The 23,838-nt window shown below is 44.7% G+C and overlaps 1 protein-coding gene and 2 long non-coding RNA genes across 6 annotated transcripts in view; 1 reads left to right on the forward strand and 2 right to left on the reverse strand.

Annotated features, from left to right (window-relative positions):
* The window catches only part of gria4 (glutamate ionotropic receptor AMPA type subunit 4), a 186,987-nt gene that overhangs the window by 14,016 nt on the left and 149,133 nt on the right, over positions 1-23,838 (forward strand). For all 4 annotated transcript variants that reach the window (XM_033022671.1, XM_033022672.1, XM_033022673.1 and 1 more), the window contains exon 3: positions 22,158-22,397. In XM_033022671.1, the coding sequence (XP_032878562.1) occupies positions 22,158-22,397 (240 nt within the window). The remainder of the gene's footprint in view (positions 1-22,157; positions 22,398-23,838) is intronic.
* LOC116974328 lies at positions 472-23,686 on the reverse strand. Its single transcript, XR_004412337.1, has 3 exons — positions 23,663-23,686; positions 22,420-22,423; positions 472-631 (listed from the first exon to the last, which is right to left on the reverse strand). It is a non-coding gene; the product is annotated as an uncharacterized LOC116974328 (long non-coding RNA).
* LOC116974327 lies at positions 3,521-19,981 on the reverse strand. Its single transcript, XR_004412336.1, has 3 exons — positions 19,858-19,981; positions 10,590-10,592; positions 3,521-3,532 (listed from the first exon to the last, which is right to left on the reverse strand). It is a non-coding gene; the product is annotated as an uncharacterized LOC116974327 (long non-coding RNA).

Genomic DNA, 23,838 nt, shown 5'->3' on the forward strand with positions numbered 1-23,838 from the left:
TAGAGGGATATGGCCCAAAAGTGAGCAGGTGGGACAAGAGTAGATGGGGCATCCTGGTCAGCCTGTTTCCATAGTCTATAACCACAAGGAGGGCTGCCAACTCTCACGCTTTGAGCGTGAGAATCACGTATTTGAACAAATTCTCACGCCCTCACGCTGATCACAAATTTCTCAACGAAAATTTCAAAACTCAGATAAACTGCATGGGCCGCAGGTGTTGGAGAGTCAGGGCTGAGGGAGGGATGGAAGCAGAACCAGCAGCCGGGACAGATCCGGGTTGCCGGCACGGCGAGTGTTTGCCGAGATGGCGAGCAAAGATAGTGTGTGCGGGGCTGGCGAGTCACTCACTGCAGCTCCGGCCATGGAGCAGTGCAAGAGTCCCGGGCCGTTGGAGTGAATACCACAGAAAATATTATGTACTCTCGACAGAGGCAATCAGAGCAGATTGGGAATGAGAATTACATATAAAAATTTCGAAAGAAACATGGGAAACATACCTGATATACATACATAAATGTTCGATTAATGCAAAACATAATTTAATTCAATTTAAAATTTTACATAGATTATACTACTCGAAAACAAGACTGAATAAAATCTATCCAAATATCTCTCCCATCTGTGATAAATGCTTATCTGAGATGCCACTATAACACACTCTTTTGTCTCCTGTATAAAACGTTTCAAATCATTCAAAACGAATGAAATTTTTAAAATTTTTACAAAACTATTTAATAGAAGACTTGAACCTAATACAGAAATGGTTATCTTTGGATGAATGGAAGATGGGAACAAGCTAAATAAGTTTCAAAAATCTCTACTTAACTATGGTTTAATAACGGCAAAAAAACTCATACTTAAATTTTGGAAAAATGCACCAACACCAACGCTCAAAATGTGGATTTCAAATATGTCGGAAACGGCATATCTGGAAGAAATGCGACTCCTAGCAGGTAAAGTAGACCAATTCTTATTGATTTGGTCTCCTTTTATCGACTTCTTACAAGCATATGGTGCAACACAACCACAGAAATAAAATGTTTCAGAATCAGGTGACGGGTGGCCTGGAACATAAAATAGGTATATCGCTTACAATCTCCCTTTTCCCTCCTTTTTTCCGTCTTCTCTATTTCACCTTTCTCTTTCTACTTCCTCTTTCTATTTCACGCACCACTTATGTCAATCTCCCCTTTTCTATTCTTTTCTTCCTTATTTCTGTTTTATTATTAAATTAAAAAATAAGAAGTTGTATATGAAATGTAATATGTCAACTAGTATATTAGGTACTGTGGTACCACATTATTGTACTTACTTCTAACAAAAAATAAATAAATAAATAAAAATCACATTTAACAGAATAACATTGCTTAAATATAGCTATTGGACTTTGCATTTCAGAAAAGTCCCAGCTGAGAGGAAGACAGCAAAATACTGAAAATTGGGGGTGAAAATGACTTCAAGACAGTTTGTTATGAAAATGAAAGAAATAGACAGTAGACAATAGGTGCAGGAGTAGGCCATTCGGCCCTTCGAGCCAGCACCGCCATTCAATGTGATCATGGCTGATCATCCCCGATCAGTACCCCGTTCCTGCCTTCTCCCCATATCCCCTGACTCCGCTATTTTTAAGAGCCCTATCTAGCTCTCCTGAAAGCATCCAGAGAACCTGCCTCCACCGCCCTCTGAGGCAGAGAATTCCACAGACTCACCACTCTGTGAGAAAAAGTGTTTCCTCGTCTCCGTTCTAAATGGCTTACTCCTTATTCTTAAACTGTGACCCCTGGTTCTGGACTCCCCCAACATCGGGAACACGTTTCCTGCCTCTAGCGTGTCCAAGCCCTTAACAAATGGTAACAGAATACTTATACAGCTGAGTGAGTATAATTTTATGGATGAGAAATTGTGTTCAACCAATTGATGACTTCTTTGACAAAGTAACTAGCCTGTTAGATAACAAGGAAGCCAATAGATGTAGCAAATTTTGTTATCCATAATTTGGTCTGTGAAGTGCCCCATAAAGGATTACTGCATTAGATAAGCACCTGTAGGCTTGAACGTAATAGGTTAAGTCCAGGGGGTCAGATATGGGGCTTTATGTGTGGGCCAGATATATTGTCAATGCAAAGGGGTTCGGAGCAAGGCCAAGTGTGCATCCAGAGTCAAGGTCTGGAATAGTACTAGATGTGCAGTCAAAGCTGGGACCAGGGGAGTGTTCAGCACTGGGAACCTAAGCAGATAAGCAGCTATGATCAGGGTAGAATAGGGGGCCAGGTGTAAGGCTGGACTCGGGGACAGGAACGAGAGAAGGTATGCAACTGGAGTCAGGGCCAGGAGTAGTACCAGGTGTGCAGTGAGACCCAGGTTGGTCAGCATGGGCCAAGTGTTTGATTATAACCTGATATCCATACATGAATATACTAAGATGCACCCTATGTATACAGTATGCACTATATTGCACAAGCTGAAAAATGCAACAGTTCCATACCAATAGGAGGGGGGACACCCTCCTCCACGCTCCCTCGGGCTTGGTCTCTTGCAATTTCTCACTCCCAACTCTCACCCAATGTTGGCAGCCCTGCCCCAAGGGTCCTGACCTGAAACATTACTTGGCTGTACAAAGTTTGTATGTTCTCCCTCTCATTACCTAGGTTTTCTCCAGGAGCTCCGATTTCCTCCCACATCCCAACGATGTGCAGGTTTTAATCTCTAAAAAGGTGAATGGGCAGGTATAAGACAGATGGAATGGAATCTAGAAAAATGTCAGGTCAGCCACTTTGCTGGAAGAAAGACAGATGGATTTTTAAATAGTGCAAGGTTGGAAGGTATTGGTGTTCAGAGGGACCTAGGAATCCTTGAATGTAAAGTCATAGATCATACAGCACAAAGTTTGTACGTTCTCCCTGTGACCACGTGTGGTTTTCTCACGGGTGCTCCAGTTTCCTCCCACATTACAAAGACTCGCAGGTCTGTGGGTTACTTGGCTTCTGCAATTGTCCCTAGTGTCATATGCTGAGAGAATAGAAACATAGAAACATAGAAATTAGGTGCAGGAGTAGGCCATTCGGCCCTTCGAGCCTGCACCGCCATTCAATATGATCATGGCTGATCATCCAACTCAGTATCCCGTACCTGCCTTCTCTCCATACCCTCTGATCCCCTTAGCCACAAGGGCCACATCTAACTCCCTCTTAAATATAGCCAATGAACTGGCCTCGACTACCCTCTGTGGCAGAGAGTTCCAGAGATTCACCACTCTCTGTGTGAAAAAATTTCTTCTCATCTCGGTTTTAAAGGATTTCCCCCTTATCCTTAAGCTGTGACCCCTTGTCCTGGACTTCCCCAACATCGGAAGCAATCTTCCTGCATCTAGCCTGTCCAACCCCTTAAGAATTTTGTAAGTTTCTATAAGATCCCCTCTCAATCTCCTAAATTCTAGAGAGTATAAACCAAGTCTATCCAGTCTTTCTTCATAAGACAGCCCTGACAGCCCTGACATCCCAGGAATCAGTCTGGTGAACCTTCTCTGCACTCCCTCTATGGCAATAATGTCCTTCCTCAGATTTGGAGACCAAAACTGCACGCAATACTCCAGGTGTGGTCTCACCAAGACCCTGTACAACTGCAGTAGAACCTCCCTGCTCCTATACTCAAATCCTTTTGCTATGAAAGCTAACATACCATTCGCTTTCTTCACTGCCTGCTGCACCTGCATGCCTACTTTCAATGACTGGTGTACCATGACACCCAGGTCTCGCAGCATCTCCCCTTTTCCTAGTCGGCCACCATTTAGATAATAGTCTGCTTTCCTGTTTTTGCCACCAAAATGGATAACCTCACATTTATCCACATTATACTGCATCTGCCAAACATTTGCCCACTCACCCAGCCTATCCAAGTCACCTTGCAGTCTCCTAGCATCCTCCTCACAGCTAACACTGCCCCCCAGCTTAGTGTCATCCGCAAACTTGGAGATATTGCCTTCAATTCCCTCATCCAGATCATTAATATATATTGTAAATAGCTGGGGTCCCAGCAATGAGCCTTGCGGTACCCCACTAGTCACTGCTTGCCATTGTGAAAAGGACCCGTTTACTCCTACTCTTTGCTTCCTGTTTGAAAGACAGTTCTCTATCCACATCAATACTGAACCCCCAATGCCGTGTGCTTTAAGTTTGTATACTAATCTCTTATGTGGGACCTTGTCGAAAGCCTTCTGGAAGTCCAGATAAATCACATCCACTGGTTCTCCCCTATCCACGCTACTAGTTACATCCTCGAAAAATTCTATAAGATTCGTCAGACATGATTTACCTTTTGTAAATCCATGCTGACTTTGTCCAATGATTTCACCACTTTCCAAATGTGCTGCTATCCCATCTTTAATAACTGACTCTAGCAGTTTCCCCACTACCGATGTTAGACTAACTGGTCTGTAATTCCCCGTTTTCTCCCTCCCTCCCTTCTTAAAAAGTGGGGTTACGTTTGCTACCCGCCAATCCTCAGGAACTACTCCAGAATCTAAAGAGTTTTGAAAGATTATTACTAATGCATCCACTATTTCTGGAGCTACTTCCTTAAGTACTCTGGGATGCAGCCTATCTGGCCCTGGGGATTTATCGGCCTTTAATCCATTCAATTTACCCAACACCACTTCCCGGCTAACCTGGATTTCACTCAATTCCTCCAACTCCTTTGACCCGCGGTCCCCTGCTATTTCCGGCAGATTATTTATGTCTTCCTTAGTGAAGACGGAACCAAAGTAGTTATTCAATTGGTCTGCCATATCCTTGTTCCCCATGATTAACTCACCTGTTTCTGACTGCAAGGGACCTACATTTGTTTTAACTAATCTATTTTTCACATATCTATAAAAACTTTTGCAGTCAGTTTTTATGTTCCCTGCCAGTTTTCTTTCATAATCTATTTTTCCTTTCCTAATTAAGCCCTTTGTCCTCCTCTGCTGGTCTCTGAATTTCTCCCAGTCCTCCGGTATGCTGCTTTTTCTGGCTAATTTGTACGCATCATCCTTCGCTTTGATACTATCCCTGATTTCCCTTGTTATCCACGGATGTACTACCTTCCCTGATTTATTCTTTTGCCACACTGGGATGAACAATTTTTGTAGTTCATCCATGCAGTCTTTAAATGTCTTCCATTGCATATCCACCGTCAACCCTTTTAGAATTAATTGCCAGTCAATCTTGGCCAATTCACGTCTCATACCCTCAAAGTTACCTTTCTTTAAGTTCAGAACCATTGTTTCTGAATTAACAATGTCACTCTCCATCCTAATGAAGAACTCAACCATATTATGGTCACTCTTGCCCAAGGGGGCACGTACAACAAGACTGCTAACTAACCCTTCCTCATTACTCAATACCCAGTCTAAAATAGCCTGCTCTCTCGTTAGTTCCTCTACATGTTGATTTAGATAACTATCCCGCAGACATTCCAAGAAATCCTCTTCCTCAGCACCCCTGCCAATTTGATTCACCCAATCTATATGTAGATTGAAGTCACCCATTATAACTATTTTGCCTTTGTCGCACGCATATCTAATTTCCTGTTTGATACCATCTCCAACTTCACTACTACTGTTAGGTGGCCTGTACACAACACCCACCAGCGTTTTCTGCCCCTTAGTGTTTCGCAGCTCTACCCATACCGATTCCACATCCTCCAAACTAATGTCCTTCCTTTCCATTGCGTTAATCTCCTCCCTAACCAGCAACGCTACCCCACCTCCTTTTCCTTTCTCTCTATCCCTCCTGAATATTGAATATCCCTGGATGTTCAGCTCCCAGCCTTGGTCACCCTGGAGCCATGTCTCTGTGATCCCAACTATATCATAATCATTAATGGCTATTTGCACGTTCAACTCATCCACCTTATTACGAATACTCCTTGCATTGAGACACAAAGCCTTCAGGCTTGTTTTTACAACGCTCTTACCCCTTATACAATTATGTTGAAAAGTGGCCCTTTTTGATTTTTGCCCCGATTTTGTCTGCCTGCCACTTTTACTTTTCACCTTGCTACCTATTGCTTCTACCCTCATTTTACACCCCTCTGTCTCTACGCTCACACATTTAAGAAACCCTTTCCCTTTAACTCCATCCTCCACTATCCCATTCGACACCCCACCCCCCTTATTCAGTTTAAAACCACCCGTGTAGCAGTGGCAAACCTGCCTGCCAGAATGCTGGTCCCACACCTGTTAAGATGCAATCCGTCCCTTTTGTACAGTTCCCCCCTTACCCCAAAACAGATCCCAGTGATCTAAGAATCTAAATCCCTGCCCCGTGCACCAGTTCCTCAGCCACACGTTCAGGTCCCGTATCTCCCTGTTCCTGCTCTCGCCAGCACGAGGAACTGGAAGCAAACCGGAGATAACAACCCTGGAGGTCCTGCTTTTCAGCATTTTTCCGAGCTCTCTAAAGTCACGCTGCAGAATATTCATCCCCTTCTTTCCGACATCGTTTGTGCCGACATGCACTACCACTTCCGGATGTTCACCTTCGCCCTTGAGGATTTTCTGCACTCTGTCCGTGACATCCAGGATCCTGGCACCAGGAAGGCAGCACACCATCCTCGCATCCGTACCTCTCACAATGGAGTCTCCCACTACAATGGCGTTGCCTGCCTTAGGCCTTTTTGGTTTTGGCTCAACAGCCCTATTCGCATCACAAGCCAGTCCGCCGCTCAGTGTAAACACGTCTTCTGTCCCGACAGCTTCTAAGTGGGTGAACCTGTTCACAAGAGGTACAACACCCGGGGACGTTGGCATTCCATGCTTCCCTCCCTTTCTCACTGTCTCCCACATTCTCTCTTCCAGTACCTTAGGTGTAACAATCGTACTGTAGGACTTGTCGAGGAACGACTCCGTTTCTCGGACGAACCGGAGGTCATCCACTTGCTTTCCAGTTCCCCAACACGGCTCTTCAGGAGCTCTACCTGGATGCACTTCTCGCATTTGTAGCAGCCAGAGGCACCAGCGGTGTCCTTGACCTCCCACATACTGCAAGCATCACACTGAATCAGCTTGCCTGACATCTCCTTCTTTCGTCTCTACCTCTCAAGCGTATTGCGTGGTCTCCTCGCCGAAGACTCTCGAGCCAAAGACTCACACTTCCCTCACAGGGCACTTCCCTCACAGGGCACTTCCCTCACAGGGCACTTCCCTCACAGGGCTGCTCCCCAAGAGCAGTCTTGCTTAAATTGACTGATAAATTACCTGATTTACCAATTTACAAACCAAATTCCTCAGTTTTCAACTGTTTTCCCGGCACTGACTCACTTCTCTCCTCCCACTTGGGCTAGAGGCAATCAGTCGTATCTCTTGCCAAACTCCTGCTGCTGTTGCTCCCAAATCTACAGCTGCTGTTGCTCCTAAAGCTACAGCAGAATGGAGCAGCTGGGCTTGTACACTCTGGAGTTTAGAAGGATGAGAGGAGATCTCATTGAAACGTATAAGATTGTTAAGGGCTTGGACACACCAGAGGCAGGAAACATGTTCCCGATGTTGGGAGAGTCCAGAACCAGGGGGCCACAGTTTAAGAACAAGGAGTAAGCCATTTAGAACGGAGACGAGGAAACACTTTTTCTCACAGAGAGTGGCGAGTCTGTGGAATTTTCTGCCTCAGAGGGCAGTGGATGCAGGTTCTCTGGATGCTTTCAAGAGAGAGCTACATAGGGCTCTTAAAAATAGCGGAGTCAGGGGATATGGGGAGAAGGCAGGAACGGGGTACTGATTGGGGATGACCAGCCATGATCACATTGAATGGCGGGCTGGCTCGAAGGGCCAAATGGCCTACTCCTGCACGTATTGTCTATAGTGTGTAGGATAGAACTAGTGTACGAGTGACGCTGGTCACTCAGTGGGCCAAAGGGCTTGTTTCCATGCTGCATCTTAGCTAAAGACTGAGATGAGAAGTGATCTAATTGCCAGGAAGGTAGTGAATCTCTGAAATTCTATACTTAAGACTGCGAAAACTCAATCACTGTGTATATTTGAGATAGAGATCAATTGATTTGTGGTTATTAAGTGTGTTAAGGGATTAGTGAGGGCAAGGAGTGATGATGTAATGTCAAACTGTGCTGGGACAGACACAAGGGGTCGAATACCCAGCTTTCAATTCATGCCTTCATATGTATGATCCAGAAAAAGTTGGAAAATAGAGGAAATAATCTTTAGCAGTTCATGTATTTGAAAATGTGATAAGAATTATTATAAAGGAGAATGTTTTGCACCCTCCATGTCACTCGTGGTGAACTGCTGTGCTGATTGGCAACAACCTTAATCTTAGAGTCTGGAAGATAATGGAACATTTTTCGTTGTTCAGTTATTAAAATATACCGAGGCTAGCTATATATCTTTAAATGTTATTATTTTTCAGGTATGGTAAAGAGACAATTTAAGCATTTAGGAGAGAGTTACACAAAGAGAAACAATATGTGTTGTGTGTTTGCATACACAAATGTACGTTATCCCCGTCACCACATGGGCTTTCTCTGGGTGCTCCAGTGAGTACCTTCTCATACCTCTAGTATCCCCCTCACTGACTCTCAGTCTGATGAAGGGTCTCGACCTGAAACATCACCTGTTCCCTTTCTCCAGAGATGCTGCCGGTCAGTTACTACAGCATTTTGTGTCTATCTTCCGTGTAAACCAGCATCTGCAGTTCTTTCCTACACCTGCACAAAGGTCAACTTGTATGTGACAGCATGAGAGAGTTGGGCGAGAGAGAATGAGCAAGTAAGTGTGTGTGTGTGTGTGTGTGTGTGTGTGTGTGTGTGTGTGTGTGTGTGTGTGTGTGTGTGTGTGTGTGTGTGTGCGTGTGTGTGTAAAATAGAAGATTGTGTATGTGTGCATATGTATATATTTGTGCATGTGTGTATGACAGATAGATTCTATATGAAATAAAGGAACTAGAAAACCTATGTGTGAGAGCAAGATCACAAGTGAGAGACTGTGTGGGAGAGACAGATGATGCATGCGTGTCAGTTTTTGAAGGAGAGAGAGATAAAAAGTGAGAGAGTGTGACTGGAACAACTTTGTTTTGTGAGAATGAGTCTGTGAGAGAGAGTGTACGTGCTTGTGTGTGAGAGTGCGTATGAGCTTGTGTTTGTGAGTGAGTGCATGTGCTTGTGAGTGCGAGCATATGTGTATTGTGTATATATCTCTGAGAGGAAAACAGATAGAAAGATGGAGTGTGGATGCATGAGAAAGCAAGACCGAGTATACTTGTATGTGCAGGTTGGAGAGTTGTGGGCATGTATGTGAGAGAGAGAAGGAAGCTTTGAGTAAGAGACAAGAGAAACATCTCATTTATGCATATAAGAAATTTTCTGTGTGCACGTGTGTGAGAAAGAGAATGTAAACATGTCTGGATGTAAACAGAGAGAGATCTGCTAAAATAGATCAAGGTCTATTTTTCATGTTTATTATACCAGCTGCAGAAACAATGAATTGCTTCTAAATCTTATGATAAAGATTATGGTTGATTTTGTTTGTCTTCCACTGTAACAGACAGACTTCATGCCACAAGGTTTATCTTGCCATCATGGACATTGTGGGTTGACGGGCCCGTTCCTGTGCTGTAACGTTTTATGTTGTTACAGGCCTGAAAATTGTTTATCTAATTTTACACCAGCATTTACAATTTTAAAGTACTTTAAGTCATTGTAACAGATTTCTCCAGTGCATAAATAAACTATCAGGCCACTGAAGCATTTAATTATGTTTCAAACAACCAATCCCGATTATATAATGGGAGAAAGTAATCAATAAAAAATATTCTATGCACTATGCTGGACACAAGTCATAGCAGTGTAATCTAATTCATTCTTGCAACATTTCTCTCTTCCTCCCCCCCATAGCACAATGATAAGTGATACCATATGTCGAGTATGTAATACCGATCAGTCCCAAGAAAATTATCAATAACATTGAAATTTGGTATTTTATTGCTTCAGATCGTAATTTATTATTCCATAAATGGAATAATAAATTCCATTTTTGGATTTGTAAATAAACCAGCGTTAATGTTTTTAGATAGATTAATGGTCTCAGAATATTAATAGGTCTGAATTGGGGAAATCCAACACTTTATATGGTAGAGAGACAAAAAACGCTGGAGTAATTCAGCAGGTCAGGCAGCATCCATGGAGAAAATAGATAAGTGACATTGCAGGACAGGACCCTTCAGACTGAAAAAGGGTCCCGAACCAAATAATCAGTTGTCCATTTTCTCCAGAAATGCTGCCTGACCCTCCGAGTTACTCCAGCTTTTTCTACCTATCTTTTCTATGCCAGCATCTGCAGTTTGTTTTTATTACATTTTAAGTTGTGGCGGAGAAGCAGTATTGAATTGGTTAAGGCTCTATGATGAAACACCATTGAACTGTGCATGTCCGGGATAAACACTACAACTATCAAATGGAGAATCTTCTATTCTCCCAGGTTAGGGGAGACGGGTTAGAATTGGTGGATCTTGTTTCGGAGCCTACTGTGCAAAGAAACAGCAGTTTCAATTTTGTTACTAATCACTTCAACAAAGCTGCTTAATTCACCAAATAATAGAACAAACAACCTTTTTTTTTAAAATACCTCTAGTTTCCCCTCTTAGATTAGATTAGATTAGATTCGTTTTATTGTCATTCAGACCTTTCGGTCTGAACGAAATTTTGTTTCCCTGCAGTCATACATATAATTTTTAAAAATGGCAAAAACACACAATCAACACAAATTTAACATCCACCACAGTGAGTTCACCAAACACCTCCTCACTGTGGTGGAAGGCAAAATCTTAAAGTCTCTGTCTCTTCCCCCTTTGTTCTCCCTCTGCGCCGAGGCGACGGTTCAAACTCCGCGGGTGGTTGCTGCCTCCGCCGCAACTCCAGGGCCGAGTCGGGTCTCCGCCACTGCTGCTGCTGCTGCCGCCACCGCAGCTTCTGTGCCGAGCCGGGTCTCCGCTGCTGCTGCTGCCGCCGCTAGAGCTTCGGGGCCGAGTCAGGTCTCCGCTGCTGCTGCTGCCGCCGCCGCAGCTTCTGTGCCGAGCCGGGTCTCCGCTGCTGCTGCTGCCGCCGCCGCCACAGCCTCGGGGCCGAGTCAGGTCTCCGCTGCCGCTGCTGTTGCTGCTACAGCTCCAGGGCCGAGCCGGGTCTCCGCTGCCGCTGCTGTTGCTGCTACAGCCCCAGGGCCGAGCCGGGTCTCCGCTGCTGCTGCTGCCGCTGCTACAGCTTCGGTGCCGAGTCCGGTCTCCGCTGCTGCCGCCGCCGCCGCCACAGTTTCGGGGCCGAGTCCGGTCTCCGCTGCTGCCGCCGCCGCCGCCACAGTTTCGGGGCCGAGTCCGGTCTCCGCTGCTGCCGCCGCCGCCGCCACAGTTTCGGGGCCGAGTCAGGTCTCCGCTGCCGCCGCTGCTGCTGCTACAGCTCCGATGTCGCCAGCTCCGCCATTAGGCCTCGGCGCAGACGGAGACGGGGAATACGACCGAAGAAAAAGTCGCATCCCCCGAAGGAAGAGACCAAAACATGTTTCTCCCACCCCACCCACACACATACACAACTTAATAAAACAAAATTAACTAAAACATGACAATGAACAAAACGAAAGAAAAAAAAACAGACGGACTGCAGGTGGGCCGCAGCTGTTAAGCCAGCGCCGCCATCTTGGAAAAAAAAGATGGGGACACCATCAGTGGTAGGTTCCTCTCCAACTCACACGTCAGTAGACAATAGGTGCAGGAGGAGGCCATTCGGCCCAGGTGTCTCCCCTGACTCTCAGTTTGAAGTAGGGTTTCGACCCAAAACTTCACCTGTTCCTTTTCTCCAGAGATGCTGCCTGATCTGTTGAGCTACTCCAGCTTTTTGTGTCTAACCTTGGTGTAAACCAGCATATGCAGCTCCTCCCTACACAATAGAATGAACAAGCATTTCAAGAGATTTATTCAGCAGTCGCAGATTGCCATGCACAAGATTTTAAATACAAGGTATCTGGCTTTCTATTGATGTTATTTGGAAACATGCTCTTGAAAAAGGCTGCTGCTTCTACTCCCAGTTTCCCTCACAGTAAAGGTCAGATATGAATAATGAACATGAAGGTCTCATTAGACACGGCAAAAAAAAACATTTAACAGTCTATCATTTGCTGCAAAAGTGTATGAATAAAACATTTCAGGTAGTTTCACTTTTTGAAAGATGAATGGCAGGCTGGTGGGACTGAACTGAAGACTCTCGAGTTGAATTGGTCTGTCTGTTGGGATCACCTCTATTTATTTGTCCCTGCAATGATGCATTGTATTCATCTGCAAAAAGATGGTGGAGAGGAGAATGGAGGCAAGAAGCTGGTTTGCAATCTGCCCATTTTTTAGGATTTAGATCTTTGAGATACAGCATGGAAACAGGTCCTTCAGCCCACTGTTTCCACGCAGACTAGTGATCACCACGTACACTAGCACTATTGTACACACTAAGGATAATTTACAGAAGCCAATTAACCTTCAAACCTGTGCGTCTTTGGAATGCGGGAGGAAACTGGAGCACCCGGAGAAATCACGCCAGAGAATGAGCAAACTCCGTACAGACAGCACCAGTAGTCAGGAACGAACCTGGTCTCTGGCACAGTAAGCAGCAACTCTACCACTCTGTCACCGTGCCACCATAGACATGAAGGAATCAGCCACACGTCCAATACGGCAAGCAACATTCGGTCTGCCTCTTCCAGATTATCAAATCAGTTTCTCCTTCAGCATCTGAGGCACGAGTAAGCAGGCGGATTCAAGAACCTGGAGATGAGAGTACAGTGCTGGTCTTCCTATACAGCTCTCCCAGTATGCAGGCCACCAATAGCTGCAGGCGCATCATTAAAATAACTAGTTATTGAAACCAGGTTACAAACTAGTTTGTCGAGTGAGTTTGCTCGCCAACTTCAGCATCTTTATTTTATCATACGGTGTCAATCACTTAAGTACAGCTTCTCAATCACAATATAAAATGTGTTTTAATCTCCCCAGTTAATATTCCAACAACATAGAACAAAGGCGCTACAATATCACATTGCTGAACTATATTCTGCACTGTATCTTGCCCTTTGCTCTGTCTATTGTACTTTAGTTTGAACTGATTATCAAATGAGTGGGACTGTCATATGCTGAGCGAATGGAACAGCTGGGCTTGTATACTCTGGAGTTTAGAAGGATGAGAGGGCATCTTATTGAAACATATAAGATTTAAGGGTTTGGACACGCTAGAGGCAGGGAACATGGTCCCGATGTTGGGGGAGTCCAGAACCAGGCGCCACAGTTTAAGAATAAGGGGTAAGCCATTTGAACAGATATGAGGAAACACTTTTTCACACAGTTGTGAGTCTGTGGAATTCTCTGCCTCAGAGGGTGGTGGAGGCCAGTTCTCTGGATACTTTCAAGAGAGAGCTAGATAGGACTCTTAAAGATAACAGAGTCAGGGGATATGGGGAGAAGGCAGGAACGGGGTACTGATTGTGGATGATCAGCCATGATCACATTGCATGGCGGTGCTGGCTCGAAGGGCCGAATGGCCTCCTCCTGCACCTATTGTCTACTGACGTGTGAGTTGGAGAGGAACCTACCACTGATGGTGTCCCCATGGGCCCGTTATCCTGGAGGTAGATGTTGCAGGCATGGGAGTTGCTGTCTTTAGACTCAGATACAGCATGGAAACAGGCCCTTTGATTCACAGAGACCGCACCGACCAGCGATCAACGATACACTAGCACTATCCTACACACTGGGGACAAATTACAATTCACAGAAGCCAAGTAACCTACAAACGTGTACGTCTTTGTATGGGAGGAAACCGGAGCTCCGAGGAAAACCCATGTGGTCAAAGGGAGAATGTACAAACTCTGCATAGACAACACCCGTAGTCAGGATCGAACGTCTTAACCTGTGAAGGCCGTCACAGCAACCTGTGTGACTAATTGCATTTTATCCATGCAGCAGACAAAACACATCTGCATGTGTTGCATGTGATGGATGGGGTGTCAATCAAACACAAGGGAGGACCTTATTGAAACTTACCGAATAATGAAAGGCTATTGTGGTTGTGGTTGTGGAGAGGATGTTTCTACTAGTGGGAAAGTCTAGGACCAGAGGCCATAGTCTCAGGAAAAAAAAGGATGTACCTTTATAAGGATGAGGAGGAATGTATTTCGTCATGGTGAATCTGTGGAAGTCATTACCACAGAGGGCTGTGGAGGCCAATTCAATGGATATTTTTAAGGCAGAGATTGATAGATTCTTGATTAGTACAGGTGTCAAGGGGTCATGGGGAGAAGGCAGGATAATTGAGTTAAGGGAAAGATAGATCAGCCATGATTGAATGGCAGAGTAGAATTGATGGGCCAAATGGCCTAATTCTGTTTCTAGAACATAACTAAACAGGATGAGGGACCCACATGGTGTCAAACTTCTTTTGTGTTGTTGAGGTTGCACACATCCAAGCAGGAGGATAGTTTGCAATCATATTTCTGACTTGGTCATACTTCAGCCCAGCTCATCCATCTGACCAAAATCAAAGCTTGTCCCATTTTGACCCATATCCCAATAAACCTTTTCAATCCATGTACTTGTCCAAATGAATTTCCGACATTGTAAGTGTACACATTTCCACAATTTCTTTGGAAGAATAGTTTCAGAAACAAAAAACTACAGATGCTGATTTATACGAAAGATAGACACAAAATGCTGGAATAACTCAGTGGTCAGGCAGCCTCTCTGGAGAAAAAGGATGGGCAAAATTTTGGGCTGATCCGACCCGAAATGTCACCCATCCTTTTTCTCCAGAGATGCTGCCTGACCCGTTGGGTTACTCCAGCACTTTGAGTCCATCCTTTGGAAGCGTGTTCCATATCACCACCACCACCTGTGTGAAAAGGTTGTCCCTTGGGTCCATTTAGATTTGGGTTGATTATTGTCATGTGCTGAGGTTCAGTGAAAAAGGTTTGTTTTGCATGCTATCCAAACAGAAGGGAAGTGAGTCATCTAGCCTTTGACTGGTCCCCCCCCCCCTCCTACCCACCCCACCGTTAACAAAGGTGGACCCGGCAGGGGGCCGCTCCTGCCACAATAGATAGGGCTTTTCAGTAAACCTTTGTAATTTTGTCAGTCCCCAGAAACATGGCGACACTTGTGTATTGCCCATGTGAGGTCATAATAATGGGGATATCAATGAGCAGAAACAAAATGGCATCAGTCACCTAAACACCATTCAATGATACTTTGTCACATGTACATAGCTACAGTGAAATGTTTTGTTTTTCATACAACCGGTATGATTTTACCGGGGCGTACGAATAAAAGTATTTTGGCGGTCTCAAGAACGACAACTGAAGTTTCAAATGGATCTTTAGTCGAAAGTTCGGTTTTTAGTACACAGGTTCTCTAGACACGTCTGGCCACATCTGTGGTCAGTGCTGAACTAACACGCGAAAGCAAAACCGCGCAAAAACAAGCAGCCCTCCCGAGTCACGTGACCGCGGCTTCCGAACGCCGGGTTTGATACCTGCGTGCGCCAGCAGGGGCCGCAACAGTATTTCACCTTAGCGAGGTACATGTGACAACAAAGTATCATTGAATGGTGTTTATGTGACTGATGCAATTTTGTTTCTTCTCATTGATATCACCATTATTATGATGACTGCTCATCTCTATTTGGTGAGGAAACACCCCACAGATATTAGATTTCCCGGGCAGCATTTACTCCTCAATCCCCCCGACTGAGACTTTTGCAGGAGCTCCATGGAGAGGCTGGCATCAGGAGAGGGCGGGTGAGAGCAGGGGGATTGAAGTTTCAGAGACACTGGTCCTGGGATTGAACGAAAAGGTAGTAGTAGCAAAGGTCAGGCCACTGAGGAATATTGACTAATACAAAATCTGCAGGCTGTAAGCGTTCACCCACACTAACATGCTGACAGATCCAAGGAACAGTGCACTCTGCTGCACTTGTGATCTGCACTGAGAAACACTGCAGTGACAATATGCAACCGGAGGCAGAGTTCCGCAGGCAATCTTGCTTCATCACCACATAAAAGCCATTGCTGCACCAAGTGGTATTGTGTGCATGTCAGCCACGGTTCAATTGGTTGTACTAGAGTCATACAGCAAGGAAATGGACCAACACCGACAAACACGCCCCACCTACACTAGTTCCACCTGCCTGCGCTTGGCCCATATCCCTCTAAACCTGTCCCATTCATGTACCTGTCTAATCGTTTCTTAAACATTACGATAGTCCCTGCCTCAACTACCTCATCCGGCAGCTCGTTCCACACACCACCCTTTGTGTAAAAGTGACCCCACAGATTCCTATTAAACCTTTCCCCCTTCATCGTAAACCAGTGTCCTCTGGTTCTCAATTCCCTTACTCTGGACAAGAGACTGTGCATTTACCCGATCTATTCCTCTCATGATTTTGTATACCTATTGTATACCTATTTTCTGATTTTCTATAAGATCATGCCTCGTCATCCTGAGCTCCAAGGAATAGTCCCAGCCTGCTCAACCTCTCCCTATAGTTCAGGCTCTCTGCCTCTGAATCAGTAGGCTCTAGTTCCAGACTCTTTCCAGGGGACTGTACTAAAATCTACACCGCGAGTGCTCCGCTAGGCAAATGCCACCCTTTCACTGGTAGGCAAGCACCTGGATAGGAAAGGTTCAGAGGGATATGGGCCTAACACAGGCAAATGAAACTAGTTTAGATGGGGCATCTAGGTTAGTATGTACAAGTTGGGCCGAAGGACCTGTTTCCATGCCGTATGACTACCAGGCATGGCTGTGGAAATAAGGGGAAACCTTGGTGCTGTTAGATCCCTCAGATTAACATAAATATCCTGTTGATAGCCACAGTGCTGGAGTAACGCAGTGGGCCATGTAGCATCTCTGGAGAAAAGGAATAGGTGACGTTTGGGGTTGAGAACTTTCTTCAGAGACTGAGGAGAGGGAAACTAGAGGTTTGAACAGGTTCAGAAAAAATCAGAGCCGGCACCGATCACCATAGAAAGGTGGAGCCCACAATGGTTCACTGTTGGCTGTGGAAGAGGTTATAACAAAGCGATATGGGTGCAAGCAGTGAAACTAGCAGGCCGACTCGGGTGAGACGGAGAGAGAGGGAATGCAAGGGTTACTTAAAGTTAGAGAAATTCATACTGCTGGGTTGCAAGACGCCCAAGCAAAATATTAATTGCTGTTCCTTCAATTTACCTTGGGTATCACTCTAACAGTGGAGGTGGCCTTAGACAGAAAAGTCAGTGGAGTTAAAGTGTTTGGCAAATGGAAATGGGAAATATCCTGTGTTGCTGTTTGAAGAAGGGAAGCTGGGATATTCCCAGAATTCTCATCAATACTTATTCCCTATTCATTGGATTATCATGTTATTATATCACATTGTCATTTGTCCAAGTTTGCTGTATGAAAATTGACTCATTTCCTAGACTGTAATAACAAATGCATTTTAAAAATTAGTTGTAAAAACAGAAAACAAAGACTTGTCCAATTCTGGTCATTCCCACTTCTCCCTGCTCCCATCTGGCAGAAGATACAGGAGTTTGAAAGCGCACACCAGCAGACTCAGGAACAGCTTCTTCCCCTCCGTTATCTGGCTTGTGAACAGATTCACCTATTGTGGACATTGGACTTTTTCCATGGAACTGGTGCGCTACAATGCTGAGAACTACATTCCAGAGGGATATGGACCAAAAGGTGGAACTAGTGTAGATGGGACATCTTGGTTGCCATTTGCAAGTTGGACCAAAGGGCCCGTTTCCGTGCTGTACGACTCTAATTCTATGTCTCTACCATCACAAGCATTATTTTTTAACATCCAGGCTGTGATCTCAGTGGGTTGAGCTAATCCTGGTAGTGTTGTCCCATTCACATTCCACTGACTTGCTCATCTGACACTCTGCCACTGGTGACAGGGAGTTCTTTAGTTTAATAACATGGAGACGTTTGAATCGGTATCTTTTTATTTCTTTTGGGAAATAAAAAAAATTGAAACAAATCACAAATGTGTAAAAACAGAATGTAACTGGATCTCCATTGAGATCCCACTGCCTATTTCCAACATTGTTTTCATTGATGAATTATATGTCTGTTTACTCTGCAGACATTTGTTTGATGTGGGTTGCGTACATTGTTTTATCATGCGGGGGGCTCCGTGGGGTAATTTAAAAATCCACCAAATAAATGTCTAATTAAATGTAGTGCCAGGATACAGGAAAGGGCAATTTGTACTTAAAAAATAAACAAAGCCATGTTTATTTTATTTTTTTGCGTTTGGCTTCCAGGACTTAGATTGTGGTCATGCCTTAAAAGATGAGCTTGCTCCCTGCAATCTGTAGAAATCATTAATTTGAGGCACGTCTTGAATCCGCCTGAGGATTTCTCCATGCTCTGCGTCAGAGATGCTGGTGTGAAGCCAGAGGGATGTAGGCAGCAAAGTGAAGCACATTGACTGATCTTGGTCAGAATGTCATCATGACAATGTTCACAGGCTGCTCCTTAGTCAAGCACCAATCGCTTCCATCAGCTTCTGCTTTTTGTTTGAAATAAAAAAGCACAGTGTGCTGACTAGCTATCTAAACTTAGTTTTGTTTTGTTTAGAGATACAGCATAGAAGCAGACCCTTCAGTCCACACCAACCATCGATCACCCATTCACACTAGTTCGATGTTGTCCCATTCTCTCCCTACACACTGGAGACAATTTACAGAGGGCCATTTTACCGACAAACACGCACGTCTTTAGGATGTGTGAGGAAACCCACGCGGTTACAGGGAGAATTTGCAAACTCCATGCAGATAGCGCCCAAGGTCAGGATCGAACCCAGTCTCTCGTGCTGTGAAACAACTGCTCTACCTGCTGCACCACCCCAACCTCAGCCTTCTGCTGAAATCCAGATTTGCACAGTGATTGGATGTTGGAAGTGTTACATTATAGCAAGTTTGCTAAGAATTTAGTGATTAGGAATTTTAAATGCAAATCAATTTTATTGCCATCACTTTGGAAATCTGTCTAAGAGAAGCCTCATGTTGTGAGAAATATAAACTTCACCAGAATGATTGTTTTATCATCATATGGGTTCTAGACCACAAGATATAGGAGCAGAATTAGGCCATCTCACCCATCAGGTCTGCTCCACCATTCAATCATAGAAACATAGAAAATAGGTGCAGGAGTAGGCCATTCGGCCCTTCAAGCCAGCACCGCCATTCAATATGATCATGGCTGATCATCCAAAAACAGTACCTCATTCCTGCATTCCCCCCATATCCCTTGATTCCATTAGCCCCAAGAGCTATATCCAACTCTCTTGAATACATCCAGTGAATTGGCCTCCATTACCTTCTATGGCAGAGAATTACACAGATTCACAACTCTCTGGGTGAAAATGTTTTTCTTGATCTCAGTCCTACCCCTTATTCTTAAAATGTGACCCCTGGTTCGGGACTCCCCCAACATCAGGACCATTTTGTTTAAGGATGCAGGATGCAGACTCCCCAAGCGGAATATGAGGTGCTGTATATATATGCTGTAATATGAGCACCTCATATTCTGCTTGGGGAGTCTGCATCCTGGTGGCATGAACATCGATTTCTCACAATTCTGTTAACCCTTGCTGTCTCCTCCCCTTCCTACCTCGCCCTCCTCCTCCTCCTCCTTTTTCCTCTCAACCTCCCCCACCCTCTATCAGTCTGAAGAAGGGTTTCGGCCCGAAACGTTGCCTATCTCCTTCGTTCCATGGATGCTGCTGCACCCGCTTAGTTTCTCCAGCATTTTTGTGTACCTTCGAATTTCCAGCATTTGCAGGCCCTTCTTATACATCAGGACCATTTTTCGTGCATCTAGTCTGTCTAATCCCTTAAGAATTTTATATAGTTCGATAAGATCCTCTCTCATCCTTCTAGATTCCAGTGACTACAAGCCCAGTCGATCCATTATTTCATCATATGTCAGTCCCACCATCCCAAGAATTAACCTATGCTGCACTCCCTCAATAGCAAGAATGTCCATCCTCAAATTAGGTGACCAAAACTGCACAAAATACTCCAGATGTTCTCACCATGGCCCTGCACAACTGCAGTCAGACCTCCTTATTCCTATCCTCAAATCCTCTCACTATGAAGGCCAACATGCCATTTGCTTTCTTCACTGCCACCCAGCTTTGCATCATCTGCAAGCCTTGAGGTGTTACATATTATTGTTTTGTCTAGATCAGGGCTGATCTATTTTCCCTCAGCCCAAGGTTTATGGAGAAACAAGGAACTGCAGATGCTGGGTAAAAACAATAGGACACAAAATGCTGGAGTAACTCACCAAGACACCCACTGGTGGTCTGAGGGTTGTCCCAGTTGCGCAGTCTTCCTCAAACCTGCAACAGGGGAACACTACTAATAGAAGCCCTCATTCAGAATATCTGGGTTTTATAGGGAGTAGGGTAATGAGGTTCAAGTGGCCAAACCAATATCAGCTAATTGGACCCAGCCCTTACCAATGATGCTGTGGACTGGCCTCTTCTGGCCACTCAATCAGTTAAAGAAATCAGAGTGGGGCCTGTTGTGACTCATTCATGATTTTATATACCTCTAGTAGGCCACTTCTCAGTCACCTAATGTCCAGGGAAAAGAAGACCCAGCCTATCCACCCTCTCCTTAGAGCTCAAACCCTCCCATTCCTGGTAATGTTCTTGTAAATCTCCTCCTTTCCCTTTCCCGTCCAATGAGACCCTTTCTATAGCGGGGCAACCAGAACTGTACACAATACTCCAAATGTGGCCTCACCAACCTGTACAGCTGTAACATGGCAACCCTACTCCTGTGCTCAATGAAGGCGTCATGAAATCTTACAACATTGAAACAGGCCCTTCAGCCCAACTCGTCCATGCCAACCAAGATGCCCCATATAAGCTAGTCCCATTTGCCCTCATTTAGTTCATATCTCTCTAAACCTTTCCTATCCATGTACCTGTCCAATTGTCTTTTAAATGTTGCTATTGTACCTGCCTCAACTACCTCCTCTGGCAGCTCATTCCATATACCTGCCACCTTCTGAGTGAAAAAGTTGCCCCTCAGTTTCCCAGTAAATCTTCCCCCTCTCATCTTAACGTGTGAGAGTGTGTGTGCCAAATGTCTTCTTCACCAGACTGTTCACCTCTGCTGGCACCATCATGGAGCTCCATACCTGCACCACTCGGTCTCTCTGTTCTACAACACTGCCCAGGCTCCTACCACTCACTATGTACGTCCTGCCTTGGTTCGTCCTACCAAATTGTAACATCTCACATTTATCTGAATTATCTCCATCTGCCATTCCTTAACCCATTGGCCCAGTTGATCAAGATCCCATTGTAATTGTACAAAGAAAGCAGATGACAAAGAGGAAGAACAGGAATTCTGCTGAATTTAATTACCAAATCCATTAGACGTCTACAAACTAAATGCTAATCAAATTGAACTAAGAATATGAAGTTATAAATAAATCTGGCTACTATCTTGGCTTTGGTAAACCAATTACTGGAAGCATGTAAAATTATGAAAGGTATAGATAGACAGGCAGAATCTTTTTAGACAGTTAGAACTTTTTGGCAAGGATGGAATAATAAATACTAGAGGGCATAGCTTTAAGGTGAGAGGGGCAAAATTCAGGGGAGACTTTATTACACAGAGGGTGGTGAGTACCTGGACCGCACTGCCAAGGTTGGTGATTGAGGCAGATATGACAGTGACATTTAAGAGGCTTTTGGATAGGCACATGGATATGGAAGGATATGGATTACGATCAGGTAGATATGAGATGGACTTGGCACAGTGTTCGGCTGAGACATTGTGGGCTGAAGGGCCTGATCCTGTGCTGTACTGTTCTGTGTTTTTAAAGTGATAAATTTGTTATTCTAATGCTTGAAATCGAATTAGATGTATCTAATCCTCCAACCTAATGCTTTCCTGAAGTATCATAATGAAGCAGAGTATTTGAAACACCAAATTGTGACTGTCAGATATAACTGTCAGTCAGATATGACTGTCAGTGCTTTTCTATGCACTGGATGTCTAAAATTACCACTAATAACCAAAAATGCTGATGTGAATGAAGACTGATTGGAATTTATTATTCTTCTGTTTGCAGTCTGTTCGCAGTACTCGAGGGGAGTGTTCGCCATCTTCGGCATGTACGACAAGAGATCTGTGCACACACTGACATCATTCTGTGGGGCACTGCACATTTCCTTGATCACGCCAAGTTTCCCGACAGAGGGAGAGAGCCAGTTCGTGCTCCAGCTGCGGCCATCTTTGAGAGGGGCATTACTCAGCCTGCTCGACCACTACGAGTGGACTAAATTTGTCTTCTTGTACGACACTGATCGAGGTGAGTTTGAATATATCACCACTCTGCTTTGAACGTGTGTTTACAGCATCCATTTAATGAAGCAATCAAGGATTAGAACACAGTGGCACAGCAGTGGAGTTGCTGTCTTACAGGGCTTACAGCAGCAGAGACCCCGGGTCGATCCTGACCAAGGGTGATGTCTGTACGGAGATTGTACGTTCTCTCCGCGATCTGCGTGGGTTTTCTCCAGAATCTTTGGTTTCCTCCCACACTCCAAAGATGTACAGGTTTGTGTGGCTTGGTGTAATTGTAAATTGTCCCTAGTCTGTGTGGGATTGTGCTAGTGTGGGGCTCCCTGATTGGCGTGGACTCATGGGCCAAGGGCCTGTTTCCGCGCTGTATCTCTAAAACTAAAACTAAACTACACAGGCCATGTTTTGGGTGCATGGGTGCCAGTATCTACGTTGGCTGCTTTATTCTGCGGTATCTGTATATTAATACATAGGATGTAGAACAAATAAAGGTACACCACAAGAACATGTCCGCCGACCCACAATGTCCGAGCTGAACATGGTGCCTGGTTATACCAATCACATCTGCCTGTTCATGATCCATATCCCTTTAGAAAGGATGTACCTTTTGAAAGGAGATGAGAGGGAATTTCTTTAGTCAGAGGGTGGTGAATCTGTGGAATTCATTGCCGCAGACAGCTGTGGAGGACAAGTCATTGGGTGGGGATTAACAGACACTTGATTGGTAAGAGTGTCAAGGGTTATGGGGAGAAGGCAGGAGAATGGGACCAAGAGGGGAAAATAGATCAGCCACGATTGAATGGCAGAGTAGACTCGTTGGGCAAATGGCCTTCTTCTGTTTGCATGACTTATGAACTTATCCTGCCATTTCCTGCATATCCATGTGCCTATCGATAAGCCAGGTAAACACCACTATCGTATCTGCTTCCACCACCACCCAGCGCAGTGCGTTCCAGATACCCACCACCCTCTGTAAAGGACTGGCCCCGCTCATCTCCTTTATACCTTGCCCCTCTTACCTTCAAGCTATGCTCCCTAAGTTTTGACATTTCCACCCTGGGTTAAAAAGGTTCTGGCTTTCTACCTCTTCTATTCCTCTCATAATTGTATATACTTCTATCAGGTATCACCTCAACCTCCAGCGTTCAAGATAAAACAATCCAAGTTTGTTCAACCTCCCCTTGTAGCTAATATCACCTACTCAAGGCAGCATTCTAGTAAACTGTTCTTTTTTCTGGTTTATTCTTCTAGTTTATTTATTTTGATCATTACAATCAAAATGCCAGATGGAAGAGCAGGTCTGGACAGCCCCATGTGGGGATCAAGATTGGATTTTGAGATTTGCTTTAATGCTTTAATGAAAATAAATTGATAATCCACTAACTCTCATAATCCTTGTGTACGAAAGAATTGCCAAACTATTTGATATGTGATTTAAGCTCTTTATA

This window comes from Amblyraja radiata, chromosome 6 (genome assembly GCF_010909765.2).
Source record: "Amblyraja radiata isolate CabotCenter1 chromosome 6, sAmbRad1.1.pri, whole genome shotgun sequence".
Taxonomy (NCBI): Eukaryota; Metazoa; Chordata; class Chondrichthyes; order Rajiformes; family Rajidae; genus Amblyraja; species Amblyraja radiata.